General features: G+C 44.8%; 1 protein-coding gene and 1 long non-coding RNA gene across 2 annotated transcripts in view; both read left to right on the top strand.

The window, feature by feature from the left end:
- The window catches only part of CCNI (cyclin I), a 58,327-nt gene extending 33,920 nt beyond the window's left edge, over nt 1–24,407 (top strand). Inside the window, exons 3-7 of the mRNA XM_045019985.1 lie at nt 13,365–13,499; nt 19,092–19,166; nt 19,338–19,478; nt 20,840–21,070; nt 22,720–24,407. Of these exons, the coding sequence (XP_044875920.1) occupies nt 13,365–13,499; nt 19,092–19,166; nt 19,338–19,478; nt 20,840–21,070; nt 22,720–23,178 (1,041 nt within the window). The 3' untranslated portion in view covers nt 23,179–24,407. The remainder of the gene's footprint in view (nt 1–13,364; nt 13,500–19,091; nt 19,167–19,337; nt 19,479–20,839; nt 21,071–22,719) is intronic.
- A 581-nt stretch (nt 24,408–24,988) lies between these two features.
- The window catches only part of LOC123372036, a 38,536-nt gene continuing 37,117 nt past the window's right edge, over nt 24,989–26,407 (top strand). Inside the window, exon 1 of the long non-coding RNA XR_006580054.1 lies at nt 24,989–25,109. This is a non-coding gene — a long non-coding RNA (uncharacterized LOC123372036). The remainder of the gene's footprint in view (nt 25,110–26,407) is intronic.

Here is a 26,407-nt window from a genome sequence, read left to right as displayed (position 1 = left end):
AGTGAAAAGTTACTGTACTGGTCTCCTGATTCCCAGTCCAGTGCCCTCTCCATTGAACCACTGTTCTTCCCTGATAGAGGGGACTGCTTACTCCTTCAGAGGAGGGATGGGGAAAGCGTGTGTGTGTGTGTGTGTGTGTGTGCGCGCGCACATAATTATTTTTTAAAGGCTTTTCCCCATTGGTTTGTGTTAGTGGAGGTGCATTGTTAATGATCTAAAAACAGGAGCATCGTAACAGCTTCTTCCTGTAGGACTGGTGTGCAGAGGTGCCAAACAGCAGTAAGAGGTTATAGTGGGAGGAAAAGGCTTTTAAATAGCAGTGTTAATCTTGGTGCCATGTTACACATGTCATCACAGCTGGATGCACGTCCAGGAAATCAGTGACTAGACAGCTCTCCTCTTCTCTCTGGGTTCTCATACTGCTCTGAGAGCCTCTCAACATACAGACGTGTAGCTACCTGTAATTCTCTGGGGCCGTTTAAAAAAGGCTCTGACAACTGTTTTAGCGAGAGAATGTAACAATACTTTAAATGCATCTCTGCCAGTGTTGGTAAACCCCTGTGAGAAGCTGGTAAGGAGTATTTCTGCCCTCTGGATGCTCTCCATGCAGCAAACTGTTTTGAGGTGTCTCAAGCCCCACACAGATACCTTCTGGCTTCTTGCACCCTGTGCCAATATTGCCTAGGCCCTGATCTGGGTCATAGGGCTTGATCCTGCAGGATGTTGAGCACTCTGGCCCCAAGACAGTGAAGCACTAAAGCACACGCATAACTTCAGCATGTGAGTAGTCTCAGTGCTCACATGCCTAAAGTCGAGAGCGTATTTAAGTGCTTGGATGTGTCAGGGCCAGACTGCTCAGCACCTTGCAGGGTACGCTGTTAGTGCACAGCCCTGTTCCCCATGCTAGCCCTGTCCCACACCGGGGCGGGGGGCGGGGGGGAATGGTTGTGGCTCTGTGTATGGGCCCCTCAGGCCACGGTGTGCATTGGCCGTTGTGGGAGGAATAGTTACTTCTGCAGGAGTGTCTGGAGGTATGCATCTGTGGCAGCCAGCAGTAACCGGGATGGTTATAATGGCTTGGTCAGTTGCTTGATCCTGCAAGTGCTTTTGGTGAGGGGTGGAGAGCACCCCCAGCTCTCACTGACTTCAGGTTTCCATAGATTATCCGTCTAGGGAAGGCCTGTAGAGACATACAGTCAGTTCCTCTGCTGGTTGCAAGTCATGTTGCCCAGCTGAGGATCTGGCCCATGGACTCCCTTTTAACATTAAAAATGTCCCTTCGGAAATCACGGGGCAGGCCGAACTGTTCCTTAATCTTGAAGCCCATTGTTGGTGTTGCCTGAGAGCAGAATGCAGTGGGGCTGCTTCAGTTTGCTGTTGCTGTGTAGGAAATTAAAGTGAACCCTGCGAGTGGCATGTATCCTCCCATTTTCCCTGGCATGGGGGACAGTAATTAAAGCAGTAGCACTGGACTGTTACGTAAGTGTCAGGAATTGGTATGTGGCAACAAAACAAACAAAACCCTGACGTGTGATGGGTTTGTGGTGTGAGAAAATGTCTAAGGAGAAGCACTTTGGAGTCTAGGAAGGGACTTTACTGTTGCAATTGAAAACTACTTTTTATTCTCGGGAACAAAAATATCTTGTTTTGCTTTCAATTTAACTCATGTAGCTCAAGAAATTATGACTGTGCTGTTCGTTTAGTTTTATAGCTTCCTACTTATTGCTTGTGCAGTTGGGTTATATGAAATGCGTATCTCCTTGGGCATTTCACAAACACAAAATGTACTGCAGTCTGATCGGCCACTCCTCTACAGGAGGGTCCCTGCCCTCTTTGAGAGCAAGGGCGTCTTCTGCGGTGATGGGAGCGTTGCTTTCTCTGTGGAAAATAGTGAATTTTCCCCATCTCGATATGAAGAGGCATGAACTGCCGGCAGGGTGGATTTGATTTAAATCACTAGTCAGGAAGACTCGATTTAATCATGAATTTCTACATAAAAGTGCAGATAGATGTAGGTTTCATTTTTAGAAGGTACACACTATACATTTAAGTGATTTATTTTGAAAACTTTTCAGATTAGTTTTACAGATGTATCAGAAAATGAATGATTGGTTATTTCATTTACCAAAGGTAATTGAAGCAGATATTTATGAAGTCATTGGGAGGTGAACTATCTCCAATTCAACAGGTGAATCATTTATATTTGGAGGATTTGCTTGCCATGCTGTATTAGGAGGAGAACATCACCGGACAGCCATTTAAATTGTTAACTAAAACAACGTTATGTATTCTGGATTTTTTTCCTTCAACAGCAAACAATAATATTTTAACAAAATAAGCATATGAATTTTTGAATTTAGTTAAACATTCAAGTTTTTTAAAATCAGGTTTGTTTTTGTTAAAATTGTTTTTAACTAAAATAGTTAAATGAAATATTTTTAAAAAATTAAATCGACTCTGTCAGTCAGGTCAACATGAGAAACTTAAAATATTGGCTTCTGCAGCTAACTCAGTTGTCTTCACCTTCATTTTCCTGTTTGTTCATAATCTGGAAAAGGAAAAACAAGCTTTCCTGCTTTTTCAGGTCCCAAACGAGTTTTCAATTTGGAATGAATTAGTGCAAAGGAAGAAAACATTCTTTCTACACCGGCAGAAGAAGCTGCTGCTGTTTAAAAGTGAGATTATCACTTCAACAGTCTCTGAATTGAAGTGCTTAAGTGACTTCCACCAGTTCACTGCTGTGACTTTCTTTAAAACATCATCAGCAAACATATATTTCTTGAATGGTTCACCCTTAGCTCTGAAGTTTACTATAGTTGGCATTATGGAGGGATGGTTGCTGGATGTCCATGTCATAGCCAACTCCTCTTCTTCAGCAGTTAAGGTTTGACCCTGGTACCGAGTATTGAGGATATTTGCAAGAAAATGAGCTGGCGATAATGCTTCTCCCATTCGTTTTTTTAATCCTTGTAATTTAACTCTGTCATTGCATATTTCTTTTTTTAAGAGCTCACTCAGTTCTTTCCAAACTTCAACAGTGTCAGCAATAAAACAGCTATTTCCCTGCATTTTGTTCAAGGCTACAGAAATAGGCTTCGGGGTACTCAGCATGTGTTCAACATTTCTCTTAAGCCCAATGTTGAGAACTTGGGCTTTGACAGTGCCGTCTATTTTTTCACAATTTTGTTCATAAATTGTCATCAGATTAGGCCAGTTCTTGATATAGTGCTCAAAACAGTCCACTACTGAGTTCCATCGCACGTCTTGTGGGAGAGTTAGCTTGGTTCCTCCCACTTTTTTCAGAGCAGCTACTGCAAAGTGGTTGTTATGGAAGTATTTTACAATTTCAACATTAGCCTTTATTTCTGGAGCAGTGAAGTCTTTGACTAGGAGGTGCATCAAATGAGCACTGCAACCATATGTTAGCTTGGGACTCTTCTAAATAATTTCTTCTCATCTTGGATACATTTGCAGCATTGTCTGTGACCAAGCTGCATACTAGACATTTGAATTTTTTCCCTACAGTTTGTTATAGCTTTTACTGCTACTTCTTGTAAGTATTCTGCTGTGTGCGCATTTCCTGATGTATCAATTGTTTCTGTAAGGAAGAAATTCCCTTCTTCTGTTGTCACACAAGCACATACAACAGGATCATTGTGGACATTGCTCCACCCATCAAGACTCAGGTTAACAATTTCACCCTCTAGACCTTTTGCACACTGCTCAATTTCTCTTTCATACACTTTGTCCAGCAATTTGCCTGTGATATCTGCTCTGGGTGGACTGTATCCTGATCTTAATGACTGAACCATGTTAATTAAGTGTGGGTTGTCAGTCATACGGAAAGGAGAGTTTGTTGCATAAAAAAACTGGGCAATTTTTAAAATCAATGACCTCTTTTTGTAATCTGCTGCTTCTTATCACAAACGTATCTATGGTTGTTTCTGGATGATGGAGATTTTTTTTCTTTTTGCTACAGATGATATACTGTGGCTATGTGATGTGACTGAAACACTATCACTGGCAGATAACTCTGAAACTGTAGAAAATGATGGTGATCTTGAAGGTGGATAGTCTTCAGAATCCTGTATGTTGAGGATGGATTCTCCTAAACTAAGTCAATGCAGTTATTTAATTATTATTACCATACTGCTCATTTAGTATTACTCATTGCATTCACTGACACTCAGTACCACTCTAAAGGTGAAATTGTAAAAGGAAGCTCTGCCTATTTCAGCTATTTATTTTTTATCTCAACTGCATCTAAAATGATAGTACCATAGAGTAACAACTATATTTTTTGCTCAAACATGAGAATTCAAGAATAGTCCAGAAGGAAGACAGGCAGTCCTTAAGAAAGAAGTATGAAATAAAAAAGTTTACCAACCTGAAGATCCAGTGTGCTCAGACATATTCCTTTCATCATCTCAACGCAGCTTCTTCCTGAGAAGGAACACGTCTCATGATGTTGTTTCATTTGAGCAACCAGGCCTTGCATTTCTTTGTTGCGCTGTTTGCATTTTGCACGCATGCCTGTCTTACCACAGGTAGAGGAACTTCATTAAAATATTCCCAAACTGGGTCTCTTTTACGGCCTGCTGCCATTATAGGTTTTCCCTTCTAATGAGAGAATGGTTTGGTAGATCTCAAATCAATGAAGGCTACACTCAGAAAGACCTCAAGACTTCTGGAATATGCTGCTCAAACAGTTTCACTTTTGTTTCTACTGCCTGTCCCTCCCTTCTCACATTTTTTTCTCCAGACATCATCTCCCTGTCCAGATCTATTTCTGCCCCCCAGCAGTTTTCTATTCATTGAACTTTTTGAAACTTTGCACCTTTTAGAGAGATGTAAGGGATTGACACTGTACACAAATTTGCAGAGGGACGATAGGGTTGAGGTCTGTTATTTCTCACCTCTATATATTTATATTATTTTAAAAACATTTTTGCTGTTAACAAGCATGTTATCTCTGGAGAAACAAATCCACAGTTTGAGAACTGCGAAACTAAGCATCTCTGATAGTCCTCAGTCTAGAAGATACCGAGTCCTATTGGGTAGATAGAAAGATTACCCTAAATAATCTCTACAGAAGTCCCTGGAGCCCCATAAGATTGGGTCCCTAATCCATGAACTATTGGAAGTTATTTACAAAACTTTTCTTAAACATTACATGTCTATATTGTCTCATACTATAGAATTAGAATTTATAATCTCTATTCCATGATGAGATATCTTTGAGCTATAATGGGTCTCAATTAAAACTATCCTTAGATATGTTTTTTCCTCAAAAAGCATTTTATCAAAAAAATCCGATTTGAATAAAGAATCTGATTTAAAAAAATCAAACATTGGTTTTATTTATTTATTTATTTTTATCCACCCTGACTGCCAGCTCCTTCAGGACTCGAGCTCTTTGGGAAGCTGCTGTAATTGGAAATTAAATGCTAAAATAGAGACGCTTATCGGGTGCTATTCAGAAAAGCGTTAATCACTTTCACGCATGGCTTTTTTCTGAAGCTGGATTTTTCTTTTGCGCAATAGTTATTTTGTGCATGTCTCTGTCTAAAAGCATTTTGCCCCCAGCAGTTGCTGTTCATATTAAAGTAACCTGAGAGTCTAGTCCGTATTGCCTAGAGATACTCCTTGTTTGCGCTGTGAGAGAAGAGATTAGATACCACACTTGCATAGGAGGGGCAAGGGCACCCTTGACTACATGTGACCCTGTTATCCCTTGAATGTGTGGGCTTGTATATTAAATCCAAGTCCTTCTGTTTATTCCAAAATTCAAATTTTAGGCCACAAGTTCAATTAAAGGTGACCTACCGTGGGGGAAGGAATTAGACTTGTTGACTCTCTTTTTTTTGTTTCTTTGTCTTTTTTCAGTACATGTATACCCCCATTAGCGTAGTATCTGCATTTATCCTCACATCACCTTTGTGAGGTAGGGAAGTGCTGCTATTCCCAATCTACAGGTGGGGAACTGAGACACAGAGAAACTAAGGGACTTGCCCAAAGCTCACGGAGCAGAGCTTAGAATTGACCATATTCCTCCTAAATCCCAGAGGAACACTCTAGCCACTGGACCATCTTTCCACTCTGATATCTCAAGAAGTCTTGAAAAGTTGGCTGGTTGTTTTAAAATACTTTCTCCCCAAGTCTTTCCTTCCCTTAGAAATATAAGGAATACCAAATCTTGCCTCCTCTCTTTTGCTGGATAACCTGAGTGGTGGAATGGGTGCTTTCTTCGCTCTTAGTTGAAGGGGAGAGAGTGTTGTCTCTCTAAACAGCTGAGAGGGGGAAAAAAAATCTCCTTTTTAAAGTTAAACCTACTAATGAAACCCAAAGAGTTGCAAACATTTTGACTAAAAATCCCTTCTCTCTCTGTTGCTCAGGTTTCATTTCTTAAGTGCCTGTGATGTCATACACCTGATGTCTGGAGTCTCCAAGGGAAAACGAGGCCTGACCTGAATTTCAAATGTAACAAAACAAATGGAGGGGTGGGAGGGAAGGGAAGATAAATAAAAAACATCACATTTTCGATGTAGAGCATTTAAAAAAAAAAAAAAAAAGACAAAATCCCAAATCCAATTTGCTTTCCTCTGCAGGTCACGTTTAACCTTTGAATGGGGATGAATGAGAGATGGGGATTTGCATGTGGGAAATAAAAACAACTAGTTCTAGCGTTGGAGTAGGAAATTTCAAGATTCCAGATGTTTCTATCAGCACAGCCTTTTTGTACTGAGCTCACTTTTTTCCGACCCTGAAGAAAACCTCACAAAATAAGTGTTAGGTCTAATAACATCTGCCCTTCCTGAGGTTTAACAAGAAACAGCGTCCACAAAGTGCAGCCCTTTCGCTTCCTATTATTAAGGCTGAATTTGTGACTTCCCAGCCTCCTGTCCAGTTGAAGGCCTGGGACTGTCACTCTGAGGTCTCTGTCAGAAGTCCCCTTAACAGCCTGAGGGGTTTAGAGGCCAAATCCAACTTTGGGAAGGTGGCCTCTTCCCCCACCACATCATATGGACCTAGCTTTTGGGAGGAGTGTGGCCAGAGACCTATAGCTTAGGGGATGGTTCAGGGAAGTATTGCAAAGCTGCAGAAGCAGATACAGGCACAAAAACTTCCAGCTACTGTATAGGCAAGTGATCTCCCACTGCCTGCTCCTTTGGGGACCTAGCTGGAAGGGAGACACCTTCCCCAACAGAAGAATTCAGTGGTGGGGGCAGATGAGACCCTGCCCAGTTGTACAGGGTTGGAGTCGGAGATTGGCAGGGAAGGTGCCTTCTTCTGAGCATTTTCCTGGCCAACTGCCAGGACGTGCCTTCTCCTATCAGCAACGGGTGCAAGAGCCTCCACTTCCTCCCCTCTTGTACATAGACCCACATAGCAAGAGGAAACACTTCAGAAAGCAACACTGCTGTTTTATTTTCAGTAGTGTTTATTTTTAATCTTTCCTTTTGCTTGTTGCCACTGAGGTCACTGGCAAGACTCCTACTGACAGGACCGGGTTGTTAATCTGAGAATGATTGAGGGTCAGGTTTTTAAAAGCGTGTTTGGTTTGTCTAAAGAAGCATTTTGATTCAGCGTTGGTGCATTTTACATTTGGAGCTTAGCTTCCAGATTCATCCAGATACCACATTTTCAAACTAAGCCTTTAAGCTACTTGAAACCCTTTAAGTCAACAGTACTGTCCAAACCTGGTTGTGGTTGTGTCTCCCTTTGTGTATTTTGCCTTGTAATAAAAATTAGCACCAGATAAAAGGATAGTGAAGTTTATTCTGTCAATTTTCACCTTGGGGTATTTAGAAGTAGGCCGAGTTATAATATTTTATTAGATGTACAATTTCATCTCTGTCACATTAATGATGTGATGTATATTCCTTATAATATCGTCCAATATTAACATACCGTTCCCCAATTTTTCTCCCCAGATAAACTTTGTTCCCATACCCCACCACTACCAAAACTCTTCATTGTGTTTTTAGCAGAGTTACTAAATACTTTATATTACATGACAACTGGCATTTCCAGAGTGAGTAAAATTTTGACCCCATCTGAAGTCAATGGGAGTTTTTCTGTTGATTTCAGTGAGGCCAGGATCTCACCCCTACAGCATAATGGCGCTTGCTAAAATGATATAATGTTATAGAAATAAATCAGTTTACTGTCTCTCCAAAAGACAGATTTATTTTAAAAACTGAAGTATGTTTTATTTGTATTACAGAAGTCCACAGAGGTCTCAACTGAGATCAGGGCCCTATTTGTGCTTGATGCTATACATACACATAGTAAGAAATATTCCCAGCTCCAAAGGTCTTGCAAAGACTTAAACGTGTGTTTAGCTTTATACCCAGTGAATGGATCTTTTGAGTTCATTGTAAAGTTAAGCTCATGCAAAGTTTTTTTGCAAGATCGGGACCTAAATAAACACAATAGAGTGGCAGAATGGAAGTATTCAGCAAAACGTGTGAGTTTAAAAGTAAGTTGCATGTTTCCCGTCAGCACAGCAGCTACTTGTACGGCGGAGTCTCAGACGTGGTTCTGGTGTCTAGGTGGCTCAGCTTGTTCTGACCTTGCCAGCTGTTGGGCTGGGTAGGTTAACTGAGTTTTTTGAATTTGAGCTGAGTTCTTCTGAAGACTTGGCTTCTGTTATGGGTGATTCTGGCCACTGCCTGTGGGGCGGCATGGGCAGCGGGTGGCCCGCCGGCTCGGGGAGGCTAGCCCCCCAAGTGCTGAGTGGCCAGCTCTCCCTCTCCCCCGAGCAGTGCCCCTAGCCCCCCTCCCCGAAGCACAGGGAAGGCAACGCTGGCAGCCTCTCCATCCCAGGGCGGCCTGGCCCCAGCACCCCGCCCCTCAGCACAGGGCGGCCGGTTGTGGCCACCCCAGTACGCTTCCGTGAAAAGGAGCAGCCAGCCTGCCTGGGGCACGCAGGAGGGGCCTTCCAGGCAGAGCGTGGGTGGGGCCATGTTGGGCTGTTCAGGGAGGCAGTCTCCCCCAGCCTACGATATGCACCGCCCATGTGGAGAGGTATCCAAAGGGCTAGTCTACACTCAGTTCAGTGGTGCTCAGCCTTATGACACTTATTACCTTGTGTGGGCCAAACAGATACTGCACAGTTAATAAAATTTAAAGTCGCCCATATTGATTTATATTTTAAGTTCAGCTTATTTCTTAGGTTGTTTCTAGCTAAATACATATGTACAGTATTGTTTATTTACACAGTGATGTAAGCATGACAAAACAGTAATGAATCGGCCGTTAACTGAGTTTTGAATTTGAGCTGAGCTTTATGACATATGGTGTAGATCATATATGGCCCGCGGGCTGTAGGTTGGGCACCCCTTAACTGTATCCATTTGAAACTGGAATAGTTAAATCAGTACAACCCCAGCATCGACAGTGATACTGGTATAAATGTGATATAGTGGTTTATAGTATATTGGTATGTATTGATTTAACTGTTTCAGTAAAAATATCACCACCTTTCCCCCCCCCCCAGTGAAATAGTTAAATCAGTACAAAAACCATGTAGAGCAGGCCTAAGGCAGGAGGCTTCATAATCAGGCTGGTCCCTTGTATATTCTTTGCTGTACTAAATTAACTTTGTTTTTTAAAAAGGAAATGGTGTATTGAATAGACAGCGTTACATTAGATACATTAATCCCTTTCGAAGGTCTTGTTGGTTAGTAGAACAGATCTCTAAATTAGTTATTGCATCAGTGGTGGGTGTTTGTTTTTATTTTATTTTTTAATTGTTTTTCTCCTTTCTCCTTCCGTCTTCTGCTGAAAAGGAAAGCAACCCACAACAACTCAGAGTAGCGTGGTGTTTTGTTTGTGCAAGCTGTTCGCTCCCTTGTGCCACAGTGCTTTGGCAGCCATCATTCGATTCCACATTTTGAAACCACATTAGCAGCAGCACTGAGGGCTGCAGGGCTCGCAAGGACACCTTCATGGTAGAAAAAGCACACCTGATGGCTGCTGCCCTTCTAGCTCAGCAAGTTGCAGTCACCAGAATTGAAGTGGGAACAGCCACATGCCCCCAAACGTTAGGCAGACCAACTGTAAATATTGCAGAAGAGGAAATGAGGCTCCGCATACGAGCAGAACAGAATGTTTTAATGGTAGTGCCTGTGACTACTGTAGTTAAGGTTGATGTGTAACTTCAGCCATAAACCCTCATTTTCAGTTCCTTGTGACTTTAGCCAACAAGCTCTTTTGCGGCTGATGTTTTCCATTCTTGGGCAGGTGCCAGAGGTAATTTGGTTTGCTGAAATCTTCAGTGAAATGTGTTTTGAGCCGTTTTTGAGTTCAGTAAGTGTATGTTGAATTTAAAAACAAACAAACAAAAAAACTTCATTCCATTTGCTGCTAGCAAAATTGTGTGCGTGCCTAGTTCCAGTGGCTTAATCCGTTTTGTTGAGACTGGGCTTGTTTGTGTGTTAGATATCTTTGAAAAAACTGGAGCCAGGCTTGCAGGCAATTGGATCAGTACCTCGTAAGTTGAGTGCTGAGTTTTTCCCTCACCCACGTGCCGTACGATTTTCGGTCGATTGGTGGTTAGGTCAGGAGTGCTGCAGAGTGCTCTAGTTCGATCCAGACTTGTAAGGACTCCTCCCCCCCTCCCCTGCAGACTTTCAGTGGGAATCAGCTGTCTAACTCCATTTGTCGCTCTTTGAAACTCTCACCCAGAAAGTGCAGAAAACTTGACAAACACAGGGCAGTGACGACGTTGTGGGAGTGCTGGCTCCAGGAGCCCGTGTGGGCTTAGGAAAGAGCCCTGGGGTTGGGGCTTAGCACTCCTGAGCGCTATTGCTACCTGCCTCGTGTTGAGGAGAGTGCTTCCCTACCTCACAGATGTGCTCATACCCCTCCTTCATGGACCCCTTGCTTAATGCAAAGCTCCTCCTTGATCCGCTGACAATTCTCTCTGGGTATCTTGGATAGATGGGGGAAAGAAAATTCATCCCCCAGAAGTTAGGTGGTGGACCAGTTGTCCAGACCGCTGGAACTACAGAATCGTAAAAATGCTGGGCCGGAAGGGACCTTAAAAGGTCATCTAGTTCATCCCCCTGTGCTGAGGCAGAACCAAGTGAGCCCAGACCATCCCTGACAGGTATTTGTTTAACCTGTTTAATCCAGTGATGAGAATTTCATATGTGTGAGCACAACTGCTGGATCACCTCTGGGCAAGTAAACTTGGCCTGGGAGGTTCAGTACAGCAGTCGAATGCCACACTCTGCTGATTCCCTTTCCAGAAGTCCAGACACTGCTTGCAATCTGTTGCACAAACTGATATATAAATGACTGTCCAGCTGCCCCTCCCATCCTGGGCTCAGGGTCTCAGACAATTGGGATCTGTGAGTATTCAGTGCCTCTGAAAATCAGGCCCCACTATTGCTGGGTTTGAATTTGGAGAAGTAGATTGAGGGGAGAGAGGGGGCGGAGAAACAGCATGCATGTACCTTGTAACACCTGCTGTGGTTAGGGCAAAAATAAGACTGCATTGATTCTTAGGACATCTGCCAGATGTTTAGGACAATGTATATTAGAATAAATATTACGGGAGTGGATTATTATACTTTAGACTTGTGGCCATATATTTACCTAATGCCTTCAGTTAGCTGGTGGTCTGGGAAAACACCAGGGATCTACGGGTTAATGCTGTGGTCGATCTCCTCTTGCGGTATGAACACAATGAACTGTAGATGGCTGATGCCCAAGAGCTTGGTGCTTCACCTCTGCAGCCAAAAGTCAGAGTGTATTTCAGGTTTTCCAGGATCACATGATCAGGGATGGCAAGGAATTTGTCTCTTAATAGGTTTTTTTTTATCCACACAGCTCAGTAATTGGCAAGTTCATTCAAAGGCGGAGACTTATTTGCTAAGCCTTAAAATGCCCTTCCAAGTGGTCTTCTCTCCCCTCCCCCCCATGAGATAATTACACCTGGCATGTTCCCAAATCCTGCGCTCGCTTAGATACTGTAGGATGTAAAATACTAGGGTCTTAGTAATTAGAGATGGAAAAGACCAACTTGGTCATAAAATTCATCCCTTTTGCCAGCACAGGATACAGCAGAATGTCAACACTCCGGAGCATATTTTAAAATGAGGCCAGGAGTTTCTGACAGTTCCCAAGGAACCATTGTTGCAACAAGAAAACAACTGTGAATTACATAGTTATTCTAGCTATCCTGGGACACATCCAACAAGGCTGAGCATTAATCGTTCTTTTTAGTTACAGTCAAATCTGACATCTGCCTGGAAAGGAGGAGATCAAATTTATTTCCGATAATAAACAGTGCAGATAATAGGAAATGAATATGTTTCAGAGGTCATGGCCTCCTCCTTTTTTAGATGTGAGGTTTTCGGAAAATCAGGCTTTGACTATGTTCTCTTCAAGTTGATGGAACTTCAGTAACTTTCACGGGAGCACACTTTGTCTTCTCTTTCACGGTGGGAGCTGCCCAGTAGGTCTCTTGAGCTTCCAAATCACATGTCAGTGACACACAGAAGGTTGTGTTTGTTCTGTTTTGAGCTTTCTTTGTTTAAGCCTAAACTAGGCTAGAGGAGGCGTTACTGTTTAGATCGGTCACTAAAGGCTGTTCCCTAAACACATTAAAACCACAAGCCCCACAAACAAGATGGTACAGAGCTTATGGTTGGTGGTGGAAATATTAAATAGGTCTGAATCCTAAGCTCCTTATGAGGGGACCCCGTTGCAGTTGAAGGGATCACTGCAGGCATAGGTGTCTCTAATAGGTCAGCTGGGATAAGGGTCGAGGGCTTGATCCCGCAAGTTGCTGAATGCTCTTGATTTCTACCGACTCCGGTAGGAGCAGAGGGTGCTCAGTACTAGACAGGATCTGGCCTGTGGTTACCAGAAAGAATAGGTTTCATATTTGTTGACTTGCATCTTCACTTGGATAGTGCATTTTTCTTTATGTACTATTTTTTGTTAAACATGAGACTAGCATCACCTAACGTAGCCTTTTCAGCCCTAACACTGTCTGATTGGAGCTTTTCAATTTTCATACACCTTTGTTTAGACGACAGTGTTATGGGGCCACATTTTAAAAGTCTATCCTAGGGCATGCCGCAGCTTCAGCCTGCTAGACTTCTACCTCTGTGGGTGCACCCACAAATCAGGTCAGGAGACGTCAATATGACCACTAAGAACCCCAGGTGCAGACATAGAAAGTGGCTTCAGGCTGTGTTAAAAGCATCACCCCTGGTCCCCCTTCCCTCGAACAGCCACAAAGGGCTTTGTTTCTGCATATGTTAATGTTTTGCCTTCTCTCAGTTCACTCAGCCTTCAGGTTCCGGGTGTGAGTACAGCCTCTTGTGTTTTTTTTTCTTCAACAGGATGTAGCCATTTCTCCAGCACAGCGGGATGAGGTGATTCAGTGGCTGGCCAAACTCAAGTACCAGTTCCACCTTTATCCAGAAACACTTGCCCTGGCCGTCAGTCTCTTGGACCGGTTTTTAGCCACAGTAAAGGTAAATAATTTCAGGATCTGTATCTTCCAGTGGATTTATACCACCAGCTCATGGCTTTGGAAGTGACTCTCCTTGCTGCTGGGCCAAATCCAAGCAGGCTCATTGTATGAGAGTGTACTTCTGGTTTACACACTGCATGATGCCTGAGATTTCAGATGCTGAACGAGATTAGTGTCTTCAGTATATCCCTTCCTAACTATGCCTGAACAGTGCAGCTGGGTCTGTGGAAACCCCCTATTATCATGAGAGCACAATGGGCCTGGTCTCTGATGGCTTTCTGGACCAGTTTCATTTTTTAGTTAATGGGCCAGATAATCACCTGATGTAAATCAACATAGTTGCATTGACTGCCGTGGAGACATGCCAGCTTACCTCAGCTGAGAATCTGGCCCAGTGCGTGTCAATGTCAGGAATACCTGCTCTCTTCCCTGTTCTGCCAGCTTCCATTGACATGCTGCAGCTTCTTGGTTTAACCAAAGAGAGGAGATAATCACTCCGCCTCTCTAGAAGCTGTCCATGTTCATGCTGTCTCTGTTAACCTTGTTTGAATGTTGAGTTAGCCTCACCTAGGCATTTGTCTTCCAAGCTGTATCCAAATATTGCCCTGGGAAGGTGTGTGGGGAGGGAAGAATCTACATAGAAATCTGAATGCATCCTCTGGTTTAAAATATACAAAAAAACCTCATTAAACTAAATAGATTCTGAAATGCAGCAGCCTTCGTGGTAAGCCCTTTCCATACTCGTATGTCCTATGGAATGACACGGAGGGTCTGTGTTTCTATAATATTTAACTCAGACATTGGGTAGGTCTGAGTTTGTCTTGTTTGGAATTGTTGTTGCCCAGGGGCTAGGGACGTAGGAGTAGTGGGGTGGCCGTGGATTAGCCAGAAGCATGACAAAGAACAGATTAATAGATTCTGAGGCAGCATTGTGATGGTTTAGTCTGACCTCCTGTACAACACAGGCCAGAGAACTGCCCCAGCATAATTCCTGGAGTATGAGGTGATAGAAGAATGTTTGGGAAGGCGGGGAAAGAAAGCAGTATGGTGGAAAGAGCTTCAGGAGCAGGGTGACACAGGTAGGAGACAGGGAGGGAAGTGTGGACACCTTCACCGCCAGGAGCCTGATTTGAAGTCAATGGGCCGAGCATGAAGGGGTGAGTCAGGGAGGGAGGGCGCTATGAAGATGGTAGGGCAAAAGATGGCACCTAATACAGTGGGGTCCTGGCCCACAACTAGGGCTCCAAGGGTGATGCAGTAATATTAATAATAATAATAATAAAGAAATCCAGGAGCTTCTTGGTGAAGGCCATAAAGGGAGGAGTGGCAGGCCAAACAGGCCTGCCGTATTGTCTATTAGAGTGCAGCTGTGAGTGTGCCCATAAGAGTACGGTGAACACTGTGGTTTAAGAAATAAAATTCCACAAAACTGATTAAAATATTTTAAAAATCAGCCTTTGGGGCATACATGGTACCATGACTCACGGCCCCCGAGCCTGTGCTGTCCTGCCCAACCGTGGTGCAATCGCTTACCGCTGCAAAACGGGTCTAAAATGCCACCGAATCGAAATGGTAGTGCGCTGCACGAGGTGCGGGGCAGTGGAGAAACATGTCCCCCTGGCCCTGAGTTCTAGAAACCGGTGGTCTTACCTTTGGCTAATCTAATCCTTTATCCTGTTTGCTCTGTTCAGCTCAGTTCTCAGTAAGTAGGCAGTCTCTTCTGCCTGTGAGTTTTTAATCCCGTTACAAACATTGCTAAAATAGAGGTCTGCAATATATAGAGAGGAGTTTAAATTTTTACCCCCATGGTTACATCATTAACATAGCTTGCCTAACTAAAGTACAAATTGGATCTTCCAGTAAGGCCTTGTCTACATTGCCACTTAAAGCACTGAAACTTTCTTCGCTTGGGGTGTGTGAAAAAACACCCCCCCGAGCGCTGCAAGTTTCAGTGCTGTAAAGTGGCAGTGTAGCCAGTGCTTCAGTGCGGGGTGCTATTCCCCTCGCAGAGGTGGTTTTATTAGAGTGCTGGAGAGCTCTCTCCCAGCGCCGGAGCCGCGACTACACAGCGGCAGCGCTTTAACGTTGGCTGTGTGGACAATACCCTGTGTCTTTTATATGGTGAAATATTGATGGTGCTTAAACTGCAAAACAGTGAAAAGTTTTGGTTTTTTTAAAAGAAATTTTGACCTGACTGTTGTGACATCTCAGTGACTGGGTCACATGTTAAATGGCTAGAAAATGCATTATTGAACTCCCCTAAATAGCTAATGCCCTTAGGAAAATGTGGTTTCAGTATTTCTGTAGCAGTCAAAGCCTCTGTGAGGCCGCTACTGTGAAACGAAGCGCATAGATTAGGACTCAAAGAAACTCCATTCTGTACTTCAAGGAGTGGTGACAACAGAAAGCAGTTTGGGGCGGAGTTTTAGTTAAAATGGTATATCCCCCTCTTCCCTTCCCCGCCCCCTCCCGGTATGGCATTGATCCTTTAAACATGTCCTTTCCCCCTCCCTACTGCAAGTAAACTGGGCCTAATTCTCCCTGCATTTAAACCAGATTTACAACAGGGTAACTCCATTGACTTAGGGTTACTCCCGATGTACAGTTAGCGTGAAAGGAGAATTTTATCCACAGCCTGGGATTTTTATACTAAAGACAGAGAATAGCTTCCCTTGAACTCGAATGTGCCTTGAAATAGTTCAGACTGTTCCGTGCCCCGTCCTGTTGCCCAGCCATGCTCTGGGTCATTCACATACCAGCAGTGGCTTTTGCTGTAGATCACTGCACTAAATAATTAATCCTCAACATAATTACAGTCTTGGTTTAACTGTGCGGCCGTTGCCAATGAACAGGGAGCACGGGGGGGAGGTGGGGGGGAGCCAGAGCAGTGTGACTGTATTTTAATACTGTCTCACAAAAGGATTCCAATGATCTGCTTTAGTTTAGAGCCCAGATGATGTCAGGGGCTGGAGGGGTGAGCAGGGGACAATCTCTGCTAAAATAACGCAGTATTTTATGGGGAATTTTTCAATACACATTGAAACTCTCCTACAAACTGTCTTCAGCAGCCCCTTTTCCATTCTCTGCATGCAGGGATCTGCCTTCGCCCTGCTAAATCAAATTTACTGTTTCTCACAAATCCCCAATTCTTTCCTCTTGCTCCACTGCGCCCTTCTCCAGCCCCTTCCATGCAGAGATGTCAAAGCATTTCACAACTTTAACTAAGCCTTGCCGCACCCCTGTAATGCAAGGGAATATTGTCCCTATTGTATAGATGGGGGAAACTGAGGCATGAATTGATTGTCGGCCTGAATCAAAGCCCGTTGAAGTCAGTGGCCCTGCGTGATTTGGCCAAGGTCTTGCAGTGGCTCTGTAGCCAAGATGGGAGTAGAACCCAGTTTCCTATTGAAGATGGCAGTTGTTAAGAAGGTCTCCCAGGAGATTAGCTGTTGGTCTCTTACAGAACTGGCTGACCGATGTGGGATAAAGGCTTTGGGTTCTTCTCTCCAGTTTAGTAAGTTAATATTAATTGGAAAGGGTTTGCCTGTCTACCATGAAAGGGACCTAGGTTTGTAGTAGAAACGAATAGATTTTATCTCCCTCCTGGCTGTGTTTACTAGTGTAACTGACCCAAGTCGTGTCAGGTGACGGTAGGTGCTGTGGATTTAGGGGTTACTCACTGAGAGCTCTCGGGGGCGGGGGGATACCTAGGGCCCTGACTAAGGGGCAGCATGTAGTTGTGATGCCCCTGGAGCAGACCAGGGAACTCGAGGAGCCTCTCTCTGCTGTCTAGTTTTTCCCCACTTGCACCAAGGGAAAATGATTGGTGCCAGCCCTTTACCTTGTGCAGATTACGTCCCCCTCTGTGCCAGCTGAGCTGTGCTGTGAGAGAGAGGGGCTGACTCAAGCCTCCCCCCACTTGTGGGCCTGTGGAGGCGACTCCTTCCTCCTGTGCTGTCACCTGTGGTGTGGGTACTTCCACCCCGCCTTATTTCCTTGTGTGGGCATGTAGAACAAACCACAGATTCCCCCTCCAGGACATTGTTCTCCGCCCTGTCAGCAGTACCTGGACACGTTGAAACAGCTATTTTATACAGCTATTTAATTCAAACCTCCCGATGCGTCGCCATGAGAAGCCAGAGTCCCTGGGGATCACCGATTTCTTTTGTGTCACAGGAACTGGAACCTATTAGAGGCTGTTTCTCCTTGATCCTGCACCCCTTCCCCCTCGCTCTCTGCTGGGAGGAGTCAGGTTGACTGTTTAGGGACTGAGTTGTGTGAGGGTGGATTGCAGGATCGGGCCTTGGAACTGCCCTGCAGCTCCATTCTGGCGGCTGGAATTAATCCGCCTGGAATTAATCACGGAAGTGCTCTAGGTTAAAAATGGATTTTGTGTTCTCTGCAGGGCTTTTACTTACTTATCTCTCCCTGGCCCTGTGGCTTCTTTCAGTTCCATGTCCCAGCAGGGCATTTACATTTTTGTCAATACAGACAGTGTGAGATAAATTGTCAGCTAGCTGTTTGGAAGTGGCGGGGGAGAGGCCATAACAGTGCCGCTCAGTTTGTGCACAGCGTGCTGTCCTAGATGTCAGACATTGCCCCTGGTTTTCACAGGACTGCATGCTGTACTCTGTGCATACAGAATACTGTAGAGGGATGCATCTTCCTTTCCCGCCCTCCTGCTTCGCTGGGAAACAAAGTCCTGAATCACATTAATATAGCCGGCCACTAAGGTTCCGATTCAGCAGAACTCTTAAGCACGTGCTTAACTTCACCCATGAGTTCTGTTGGTTTCAATTGACTACCTATATGCCTGAAGTTAAGCACATGCTTAAGTGCTTTTGCAGCATTGGGGCCCATAACAAGGGTTCTTCATTGTTGTCACTCTGTAAGAGAGGTTCTCTTAGGGTGACCAGATGTCCCGATATTATTGGGGACCATCTCAATATTAGGGACTTTGTCTTATATAAGCAACTATTAACCCTCCCTGTCCTGATTTTTCACACTTGCTATTTGGTCTCTCCTAGTCCTCTCTTCTCCCTGCGCTCCACTGCTTGCTGACTCCAAAACATTTCACCAGAAAGGGCTCAGTGACCATTGTTTGAGAGCTGCTGCCGTAAAACATAATTCTCTCTTGGTGTTTATTTCTGACTAGACACAACGTCAGCACCTCCGCTCTGTCTTCTTCCTTGCTTCACATCTAACCCATGTTGTTCTCTGGGCCTGACCCGCAGCTGGTGGAAATCGGCCTGACTCCATTGAAGTAGGTGGAGCTGTGCTGAGTTATGCCAACGGAGGAGCCAACCTTCTGTTTTTCTCCTTCCAAGTACCACTGCTCCCACTAAAATTAAGCTCCTGTTCCTCTCCAGCGATGCGCATCACTGGATGCCAATTAGGACGCTGGGGCTGACTGACTTCTATCCTGCCTCATGTAATGGAGTATGGATTTTTCCTTTCCGCGGCTCACAATAGTAGCAGTGTAGTCTGCATTGTTTTGGTGTCCTGAGATCACAGGATAAGGGAGTCAGCGCCAAATGGTCACAAATCAGTTTCTGCATTGTACTCACGCCGCGACTTCTTTTCTGTTTCCTAGGCCCGTCCAAAGTACTTGAATTGTATTGCGATCAGCTGCTTCTTCCTTGCTGCCAAGACCATTGAGGAAGATGAGGTATATTTTCTCTAAAGGCCTAGCAGTTACTTTAAATTAAATTATATACTCCTCTAATTCTTTGGTCGCTTGAGCAGGGGGGTTGCCACTTGCCAGGACAGGAAAGAAACGGCTTTTATGACTGATGATTGTTCTTGCTTTTCTTTTGTTTTTTAATGTCTGTTTCTGCAGAGGATTCCAGTACTGAAGGTGTTGGCCAGAGACAGCTTTTGCGGCTGTTCTCCAGCTGAAATTTGCAGAATGGAGAAGATTATTCTGGATAAACTGCACTGGGATCTTCACATGGCTACGCCATTGGATTTCCTTCATATTGTAAATATGTTGCTAGTTATATTCTTTCCAGTGCTCATCCTTGTTTGGTTTTTTTTTGTTTCATTAGCATTAATGTGAGTATGTGCTATATCTTGAGGGACTTACTCAGATTTTACTTGGGCAAAACTCCCTACTGCTGGTGTAGGTAAGAATTCTAGGATTTGGCCATATGTTCATAGACATGGCCTAAACAAATATCTAGGCAAAGACTTTCAAACTTGACTAGTGACTTTTGGGGATCAACTTTAGACACCTTAAAAGTGCCTGATTTTTCAGAATGTGCTGAGCTCGCGTCATCTGAAAATCAGGCCCCCTTAAGATATAAACTGGCCATGTATAAATTCAGGCTGGAAATTAGGAAGTTTTTAACCATCAGAAGAGTGTGTTCCTGGAAGAGCCTTCCAAAAGGAGTAGTGGGGGCAAACAACCTCCAACTAGTTTTAAGATGGAGCTTGATAGGTTTATGAACAGGATTATCTGATGGGTTTGCCTGTGGTGGCCCAAGACTGGTCTTGATGACACAAAGGGTCCCTTCCAGTTCTGCCCCTATGTCTCGAGTTGAGCACCCAAAACCTTTAGTCCCTCTTGAAAATCTTGGCCCTAAATGTTAATTGCCAGTATATCTGCTCCAGGATCAAAGCAAGACAACAATAGAACACAAAGGAATTAAGGAGTGGGGGGGGGAGGGAGGAGAGACCTCATTGTTGGATGTGAAATGTGCTTCAATGTGTCCTTAACTGACCCAGGTTTTTGTTGACCGGTTAAAAACGGGGGCCAGAGAGCCCTTTCGTGTGGTGAAACCCATGGCAGGGGGATAGTGGCAAAGAAAACTTTGTCTCCCCTCACAGAATCTCTCCTCAATGGTTTCATCCCAGGGGAGAGCCCTGTTTGTCCATGTCCAATCGAACCATTGAGCCTGCAGTTCAGGAAGGGGACAGGACCATCCATGCAGGGGCTCCGTGCCCCTCCCTGGCAGCGCTGCACCTATAGAACTGCTCTATCCAGGACTCCTCCTGGGCACGACAGTCCCCACCACGGACCGGGCTCCCCCGGCTGTGTCACCTTTCCTGGGGTATCTCCAAAGGGCCAATGAGGGGACAATGTGCATCCCCTAGACCCGTCTCAGCCCAGCATGAGGCTTCCCACTCCTCCCGGAGCTGTCTGCCTGGGTGGGGTGAAGCAGAGCATGGGATGGGAGATCCTTGGGGGGTGGGGGGAGGAAATCTCACTCCATGTGTGCTGTTGGGGATTTCAAAGGCACAGGAATGAATGGCTGCTGGTGCCATTGCGTGTGCTTATGAAGCAGTGTGTTTAACTCTGTCAGTAACGTACCGACTGGTTTGCGTCTCCTTTTTCCTCAGTTCCATGCAGTTGCTGTGTCAACTAGGCCTCAGTTACTGACTGTCCTGCCCAAGATGAACCCATCTCAGCACGTGGCTGTTCTCACCAAGCAGTTACTGCACTGCATGGCCTGTTACCAGCTGCTGCAGTTCAAGGGGTCCATGCTGGCACTGGCCATCATCAGTCTGGAACTGGAGAAGCTGATTCCTGATTGGCTCGCGCTCATCATTGAACTGCTCCAGAAAGCACAGGTGAGGGCTGGGCAGAGGTCTTCCGGACATCCCGGCTAACTGGCCTTCTGGGTAGGAGAAGGGTCCCGTGTTTCTGGGACAGCCACTGAAAGAAGGAGGAGGAGGAGAAGCTGATGGTCTGCACTAAACAGCCAGCTGTGGTTATGAAACCTCTCTCATCTTGTGACCATTACTCTGGCACTAGGCAATTGAGAGATAATCACTTGGGTTAGCCATAGGCCAGGAAGTGAATCATCAAGCTAATGGACAGAGCTGAATAGATTGAAATTCAGCAGGACAGGCGGGTTTTCCTCCCCCTTCATGTCTCTTGCACACCATCTCTCCCCACCTTACTGAAGATGAACATAGACATCTGCTAGTCTTACAGGTGCCACAGGACTCTGTTGCTTTATATAGACCTACTACTTGTTCATTCAAGTTGATTTGTGTCCCTAGGCTGCAGGAAATCTTTGCCACCAGTATAGTAGCTGTTGCTGCAGTCAGTGTAACACACCCATCCAATAAAAGCTGAGTCAACTCATAGGCAAGTTACAAGATGCATGTACCTTTTAATGATGTATCTGCATGGCACAGAGAGAGACTGGGGCTGGTTGTTCTCTGGCTTATGCTGGTACAAGTCAAAGGATATTCCTCCATAGTGTCAGATGGGCATGAGGGTAGACTTGAACCCCCAGATTAGAAAGTGCAAATAAGCCTAGACTTTGTTGATCTGACTTTATGGCACAGAACTTTAGCTGGTTGTAACTGTGTCAGCTTCAGTGGAGCTGTGCTCTGGATCTATCTCTGAAACAGGATTGAAAACAGCATTTTGTCTGTGAGTACAGGGGTGTGGCTAAGACTCAAGAGCTGTCAGATTCCCAGCCTCTGAGGTTTGGATGCAAGGTTTTGTGGTTGGGATTTTTTGTTCTCTCTCTCTCTCTCTTTTTTGGGGGTGGTGGTGGGGGAGAGTTTCTATGTTCTGCAAAGATGCTCAGGCGACGGCCTGAGGGGTTGGGTGTTTGCGACATCTCTGCAAATACTTTGCATTGTTTGGTGATTAATATGTTCTCTTCTTGATAGAAGGAGCCTAATGCATGAGCTAACGTACAAATCAAAATTGTTTACAGCAGGGAATGCCCAACTGGCCTGGCCACAAGGGGTTAAACTAACCAGAAGGATGCGATCATTCTTTTCTCCTCCCAGCCACCCCCGCCCAGCCAGTGTAGCAAGGGAAGGTATGAAATATTCCCTTGATATGCCAGAGATGGAAGTGGTTATAGCACACTTAAATATGTTAAGTGTCCTAACTAGGAAGGCTTTGTGGAAGGGTTAATTTTTTTTCTGCTGCATACAGACCGATATGTAAGAGGTAGGAACACACAGGCCTTTGAGAAACATTTTAGATGACATTTGTAAAGCCACTTAGGGGATTTGGACACCCAATTCCCATGAATTGTAATGGGAACCAGGTGTCCAAATCTCTTGGGCTGTCTTGAAAAATCTTGGCCTTTAAGCAGAATAATCCCCCTCCACTCCCCATTGATCACTTCCCCACATTCAGCACGAAAACAAGCAGCAGCTAGGTATGCAGACAATGGACATGTGTAGAGAGCCAGAATTGCAGTGACTCACCTTGTTTTGCAATGCCCGTGTCTGTTTCTCCAATCTAGATGGACAGCTCCCAGCTGATCCACTGTCGGGAGCTTGTGGCCCGTCACCTTTCCACTCTGCAGTCTGCTCTGCCGCCCAATTCTGTATATGTCTACAGTCCCCTCAAGCGTACCCTGGTGACCTGTAACAGAGGAGCGTTCAGATTCAACCCCTCCTCTGTCCCAGGGCCAGAATTCTCCAAGGACAACGGCCGACCAGAAGTGCCAATCAAAGGTACAGCCGGGTTCTACCAGTGTCTGCCAGTTCCCACCGGCTGCAAGCAAGCCTCCGCCAAGCGCAAAGTGGAAGAGATGGAGGTGGATGACTTCTACGATGGAATCAAGCGGCTCTACAATGAAGACAGTGCTCCAGAGGTGGTGGCGCTAGAAAACGTGGGGTCTGGTTGTGGCGCCGATGTGTCGAGGCAAGAGGGCAACTGTTCCCCTTGCCCGCCTTTACAGCCGGTCTCTGTTGTGTAGCTACCGCCTGCGCAAGCGTTCAGAGGAAAGCTACTTTTTAAACCATGCAAAATCAGGTGGTGATGTATGCGGGAGGGGGCTGGGAAGGAAGCTGTATCTCATCAGGCTGAACTGAAGAGAGCCAAGAAAACCCTTTTTGAATATTTTTTTTCCCCCCTCCTTGTGTGGCTAATTATAGTTCAACTATTATTTAAGCACTTAAAAACAAAAAAAAAGTATAAAAAATCTACAAAAGACCCAAAAAACAAACAAAAAAAGTAGCAAAAAAAATTTTGTTTTCTTTCTAGTGTCATTGGTTCCTGTTTTTCTGCGACTGTGTATTATAATCCATCTTCCATGTCCAAGAGCTCACATTGTTCCAGGTTTTCCAGCCATCCCATGTCTTTCTGTTCCGATTTCCTCTTCCTTTAACACTCTGCAAGTCTTGTGTGTGATTCTCTGTACTCTGACCTTCACCACAGATCTATTTTTTTTCCCCTTAACAACCCAAAATCCTTCTTTATTTCATTAGCCGCTATGGTGTTTTAATGTAAGAATATTTCAAACTGGCTTTAAAGAAAAGATTTGGAAAAACACTCCTACGGCGTTTGCAAACTGCCCCACATTTAAAAAGCCAAAGCAGTGTGAACATGCTATAGAAAAGCAGTAAGGTAGCAAGAGGTTAGACGGTGTTTGGTGTCTTACACAAATAAGAAGTCATTGTGATTAGAAATTAAGTGATTGTGGTTTTGATTTTAAAAAGTGAAAGGAGTCAGTCAAATGATTAGGCCAATTTGACTAAAATATGTTTTTTTTTACATCCGCACAAGGATTTTTGCAGTTAATTGGCTCTCTTGTAGGTGCTCACAAAAGGTTTAATTAATGCGTGCGTCAAATGCAAACCGTAAATTCTGCAATTGATTTTGATATGTTTGTAAATTTTAGCATGAGATCAATGCTGCTCAGTTAGGTGCTGGGACGGTTCTGTGATTCTGAGTTTTGGAACGTGTGTAATTATAAGCCACAAAATACCCTAAGTTTTGTGTTTCTGTAACTTTTAACCAAAAGTTTAAAAAAACAAAAAAAACCCTTTGAAAGCTTGTCCTTTTTAAATGTTTAATCCCTGTTCCTCAGAATGACCTGTCCTGGATCTTTAGCTCTCTCTGCAGCCCTGAGGAAGATACGGTGTTCAGAGCCATTGTACTGATGGAAGCCTTCTGGTAGCAATAAAAACAAAAGTTGTCCTTTAATTTGTGAGTTGTTTTTTTTTGCTTTTTGCACTGGGCAAAGGTGAGTGTTACGCTGGGGCTGCAGCAATGCTGACAAGCCGCTGCCAGGTGGACTCTTCCAGGCAGGGCACTTGAGAGAAAAGGAAGCGTAGGTTTTAATACACTATAGTCCTGATTTATTTTTTTTCAGAGCTGCCAAGGATCCAGGATGCTAATTGCAGCCACATGCCACCTGGATTTTATTCCATCCGTTCCTCCTTCATCTTTACTCCTCAAACCATCCCTCTGGTTACTCCTTAGCCTCCTTCTGGATCCTGTCTCTCCAAATAAAAGTGCAATCCTGTCTATTCCATTATTAAATGCATCTCTCCCAACCCCAGCTGCCTCTCTTAACTACCATCTTCCCTCTTCTCTTCCCTTCCAAACTCACAGAACAAGCCGTTTACAGCTATTGACTCAAGTTTCTCTGTACCAGCTCCAATCTGGATTCCCCTTCCTCCTCTCTATTGAAAATGAGGTTTCTAATAACCTACTCTTGGGCCACATCTCAAGGTCTTTATTCCATCCTTGCTCTCCTAGACTTCTCAGCTGCTTTGGAAGTAATGGCCTCCTTCTGGACACATACTCTCTCTGAGCAGGCCTCGCTGGGACAGAGGTCAGAATGCCGGTGGCCAGACGACAGGAATGCTCCCATTGCTAGCATTGGTGGAGCTGCAGCTATGGGTGAGTTCCCAAAGCTGGCCAGTGTGGATAAGCCCTTACATAGCTGGATGTAATTGTCTTGAGAACCACCAAAAGCATCTTCTTGAGGCTTCCAAAAGAAGTTGCTAGAGAGAAACACGATGTGCTCTCGCTGTGCCGTGGATTGTCTCTTAAATGCGAGGCTGAGTAGGAGCAGATTCCATATCGGCATATCTGTCAATACAGCCTTTGGGATTGGGCCTTTGGACACCCTTTCTGTCGATTGGCTTCTCTCGATTTCTTAGCCACCTCGTTCTCTTCCCGTGACCTCTTAGTGATTTGTGGATGGAGCCTTGGGGAAATGTTTTACAGATGGAGGATGTGAAGGGGCCGAAAAACACGTGTTGCTGTTTCTCGATGCTGCCGGAGGCTTGACAAATGCCCAACAACCCGGAAAAGACGATGTGTAGTCCAGAAACCAAATTGACAAGCTAAAGAAGCAGAGTGGTAATAGACTGCCCCTGGGAGGGTGTCAGGCCCTGCGCAGAGCACGGAGGGGGAATGCATATTTGTCTACATTGGTGGCACCATGTAGGGTGCATGTCATCCACACCACAGTGAAAAGCAAAGTAAAAGTAAACTTAAAAAAAAAAATTGCAATGTAGATTTGGCAGGCCTTGCTTGAGAGCCGTGGTTCTGATGTGTCTACTTGCCTAAGCAATGCCTCAGCGTCTACACTGCTCGTTATACTGGTGCTGGGGGATATGCGGTGTCTGTCCTCTACATGTCACTGTAAGTGTAGATGTAGACTCAGCCCCTTTGAGCCTCTCCCAGTCCCTCTGCGCCCAGCTCTTACACACTGGCTCATTCGTGTGTGTTAGAATACTGGTGGTAAGCAATGTTGTACTGGAATCCGGGTGACTCTTTCAGTCCTTCTGCAGCAATACGATTCAGGCTTTTTCAGTCTGCACCTTTTGTGGCCAAGATTTTCAAATATGGGGGCTTAAAAACCTCAGGAGAGATGGGTTCGGTTCCTTAAGCTCTACTGATGAAAAACGCTATAAATGAGCTAAATTTTAATATTATTGAAGCTACTCAGTGGCCTGATTTTCAGATGTTCAGAGCACCCAGCAGCTCCAACCAGAGACCACTGGGAACTGGGGGCACTCAGCTCTTTCTGAAAAACAGGGCAGTTATGGGGGTGCCTCCCTGAGCAGCTAAACTTTAGGCTACAATGGCAGGGACTGTTGGAGGAACCTAAGGGAGTTAGGGACCCTGGGAATTGGGCACCTAATTCTCCTCAACACCTTTGCAAATCCCAGGCCAAAACAGACTGGAAA

The sequence above is a fragment of the Mauremys mutica genome, chromosome 5 (genome assembly GCF_020497125.1).
Source record: "Mauremys mutica isolate MM-2020 ecotype Southern chromosome 5, ASM2049712v1, whole genome shotgun sequence".
Lineage (NCBI taxonomy): Eukaryota > Metazoa > Chordata > Testudines > Geoemydidae > Mauremys > Mauremys mutica.
Note: the sequence above shows the minus strand (reverse complement) of the source record. Positions and strands in the feature narration are given on the sequence as shown.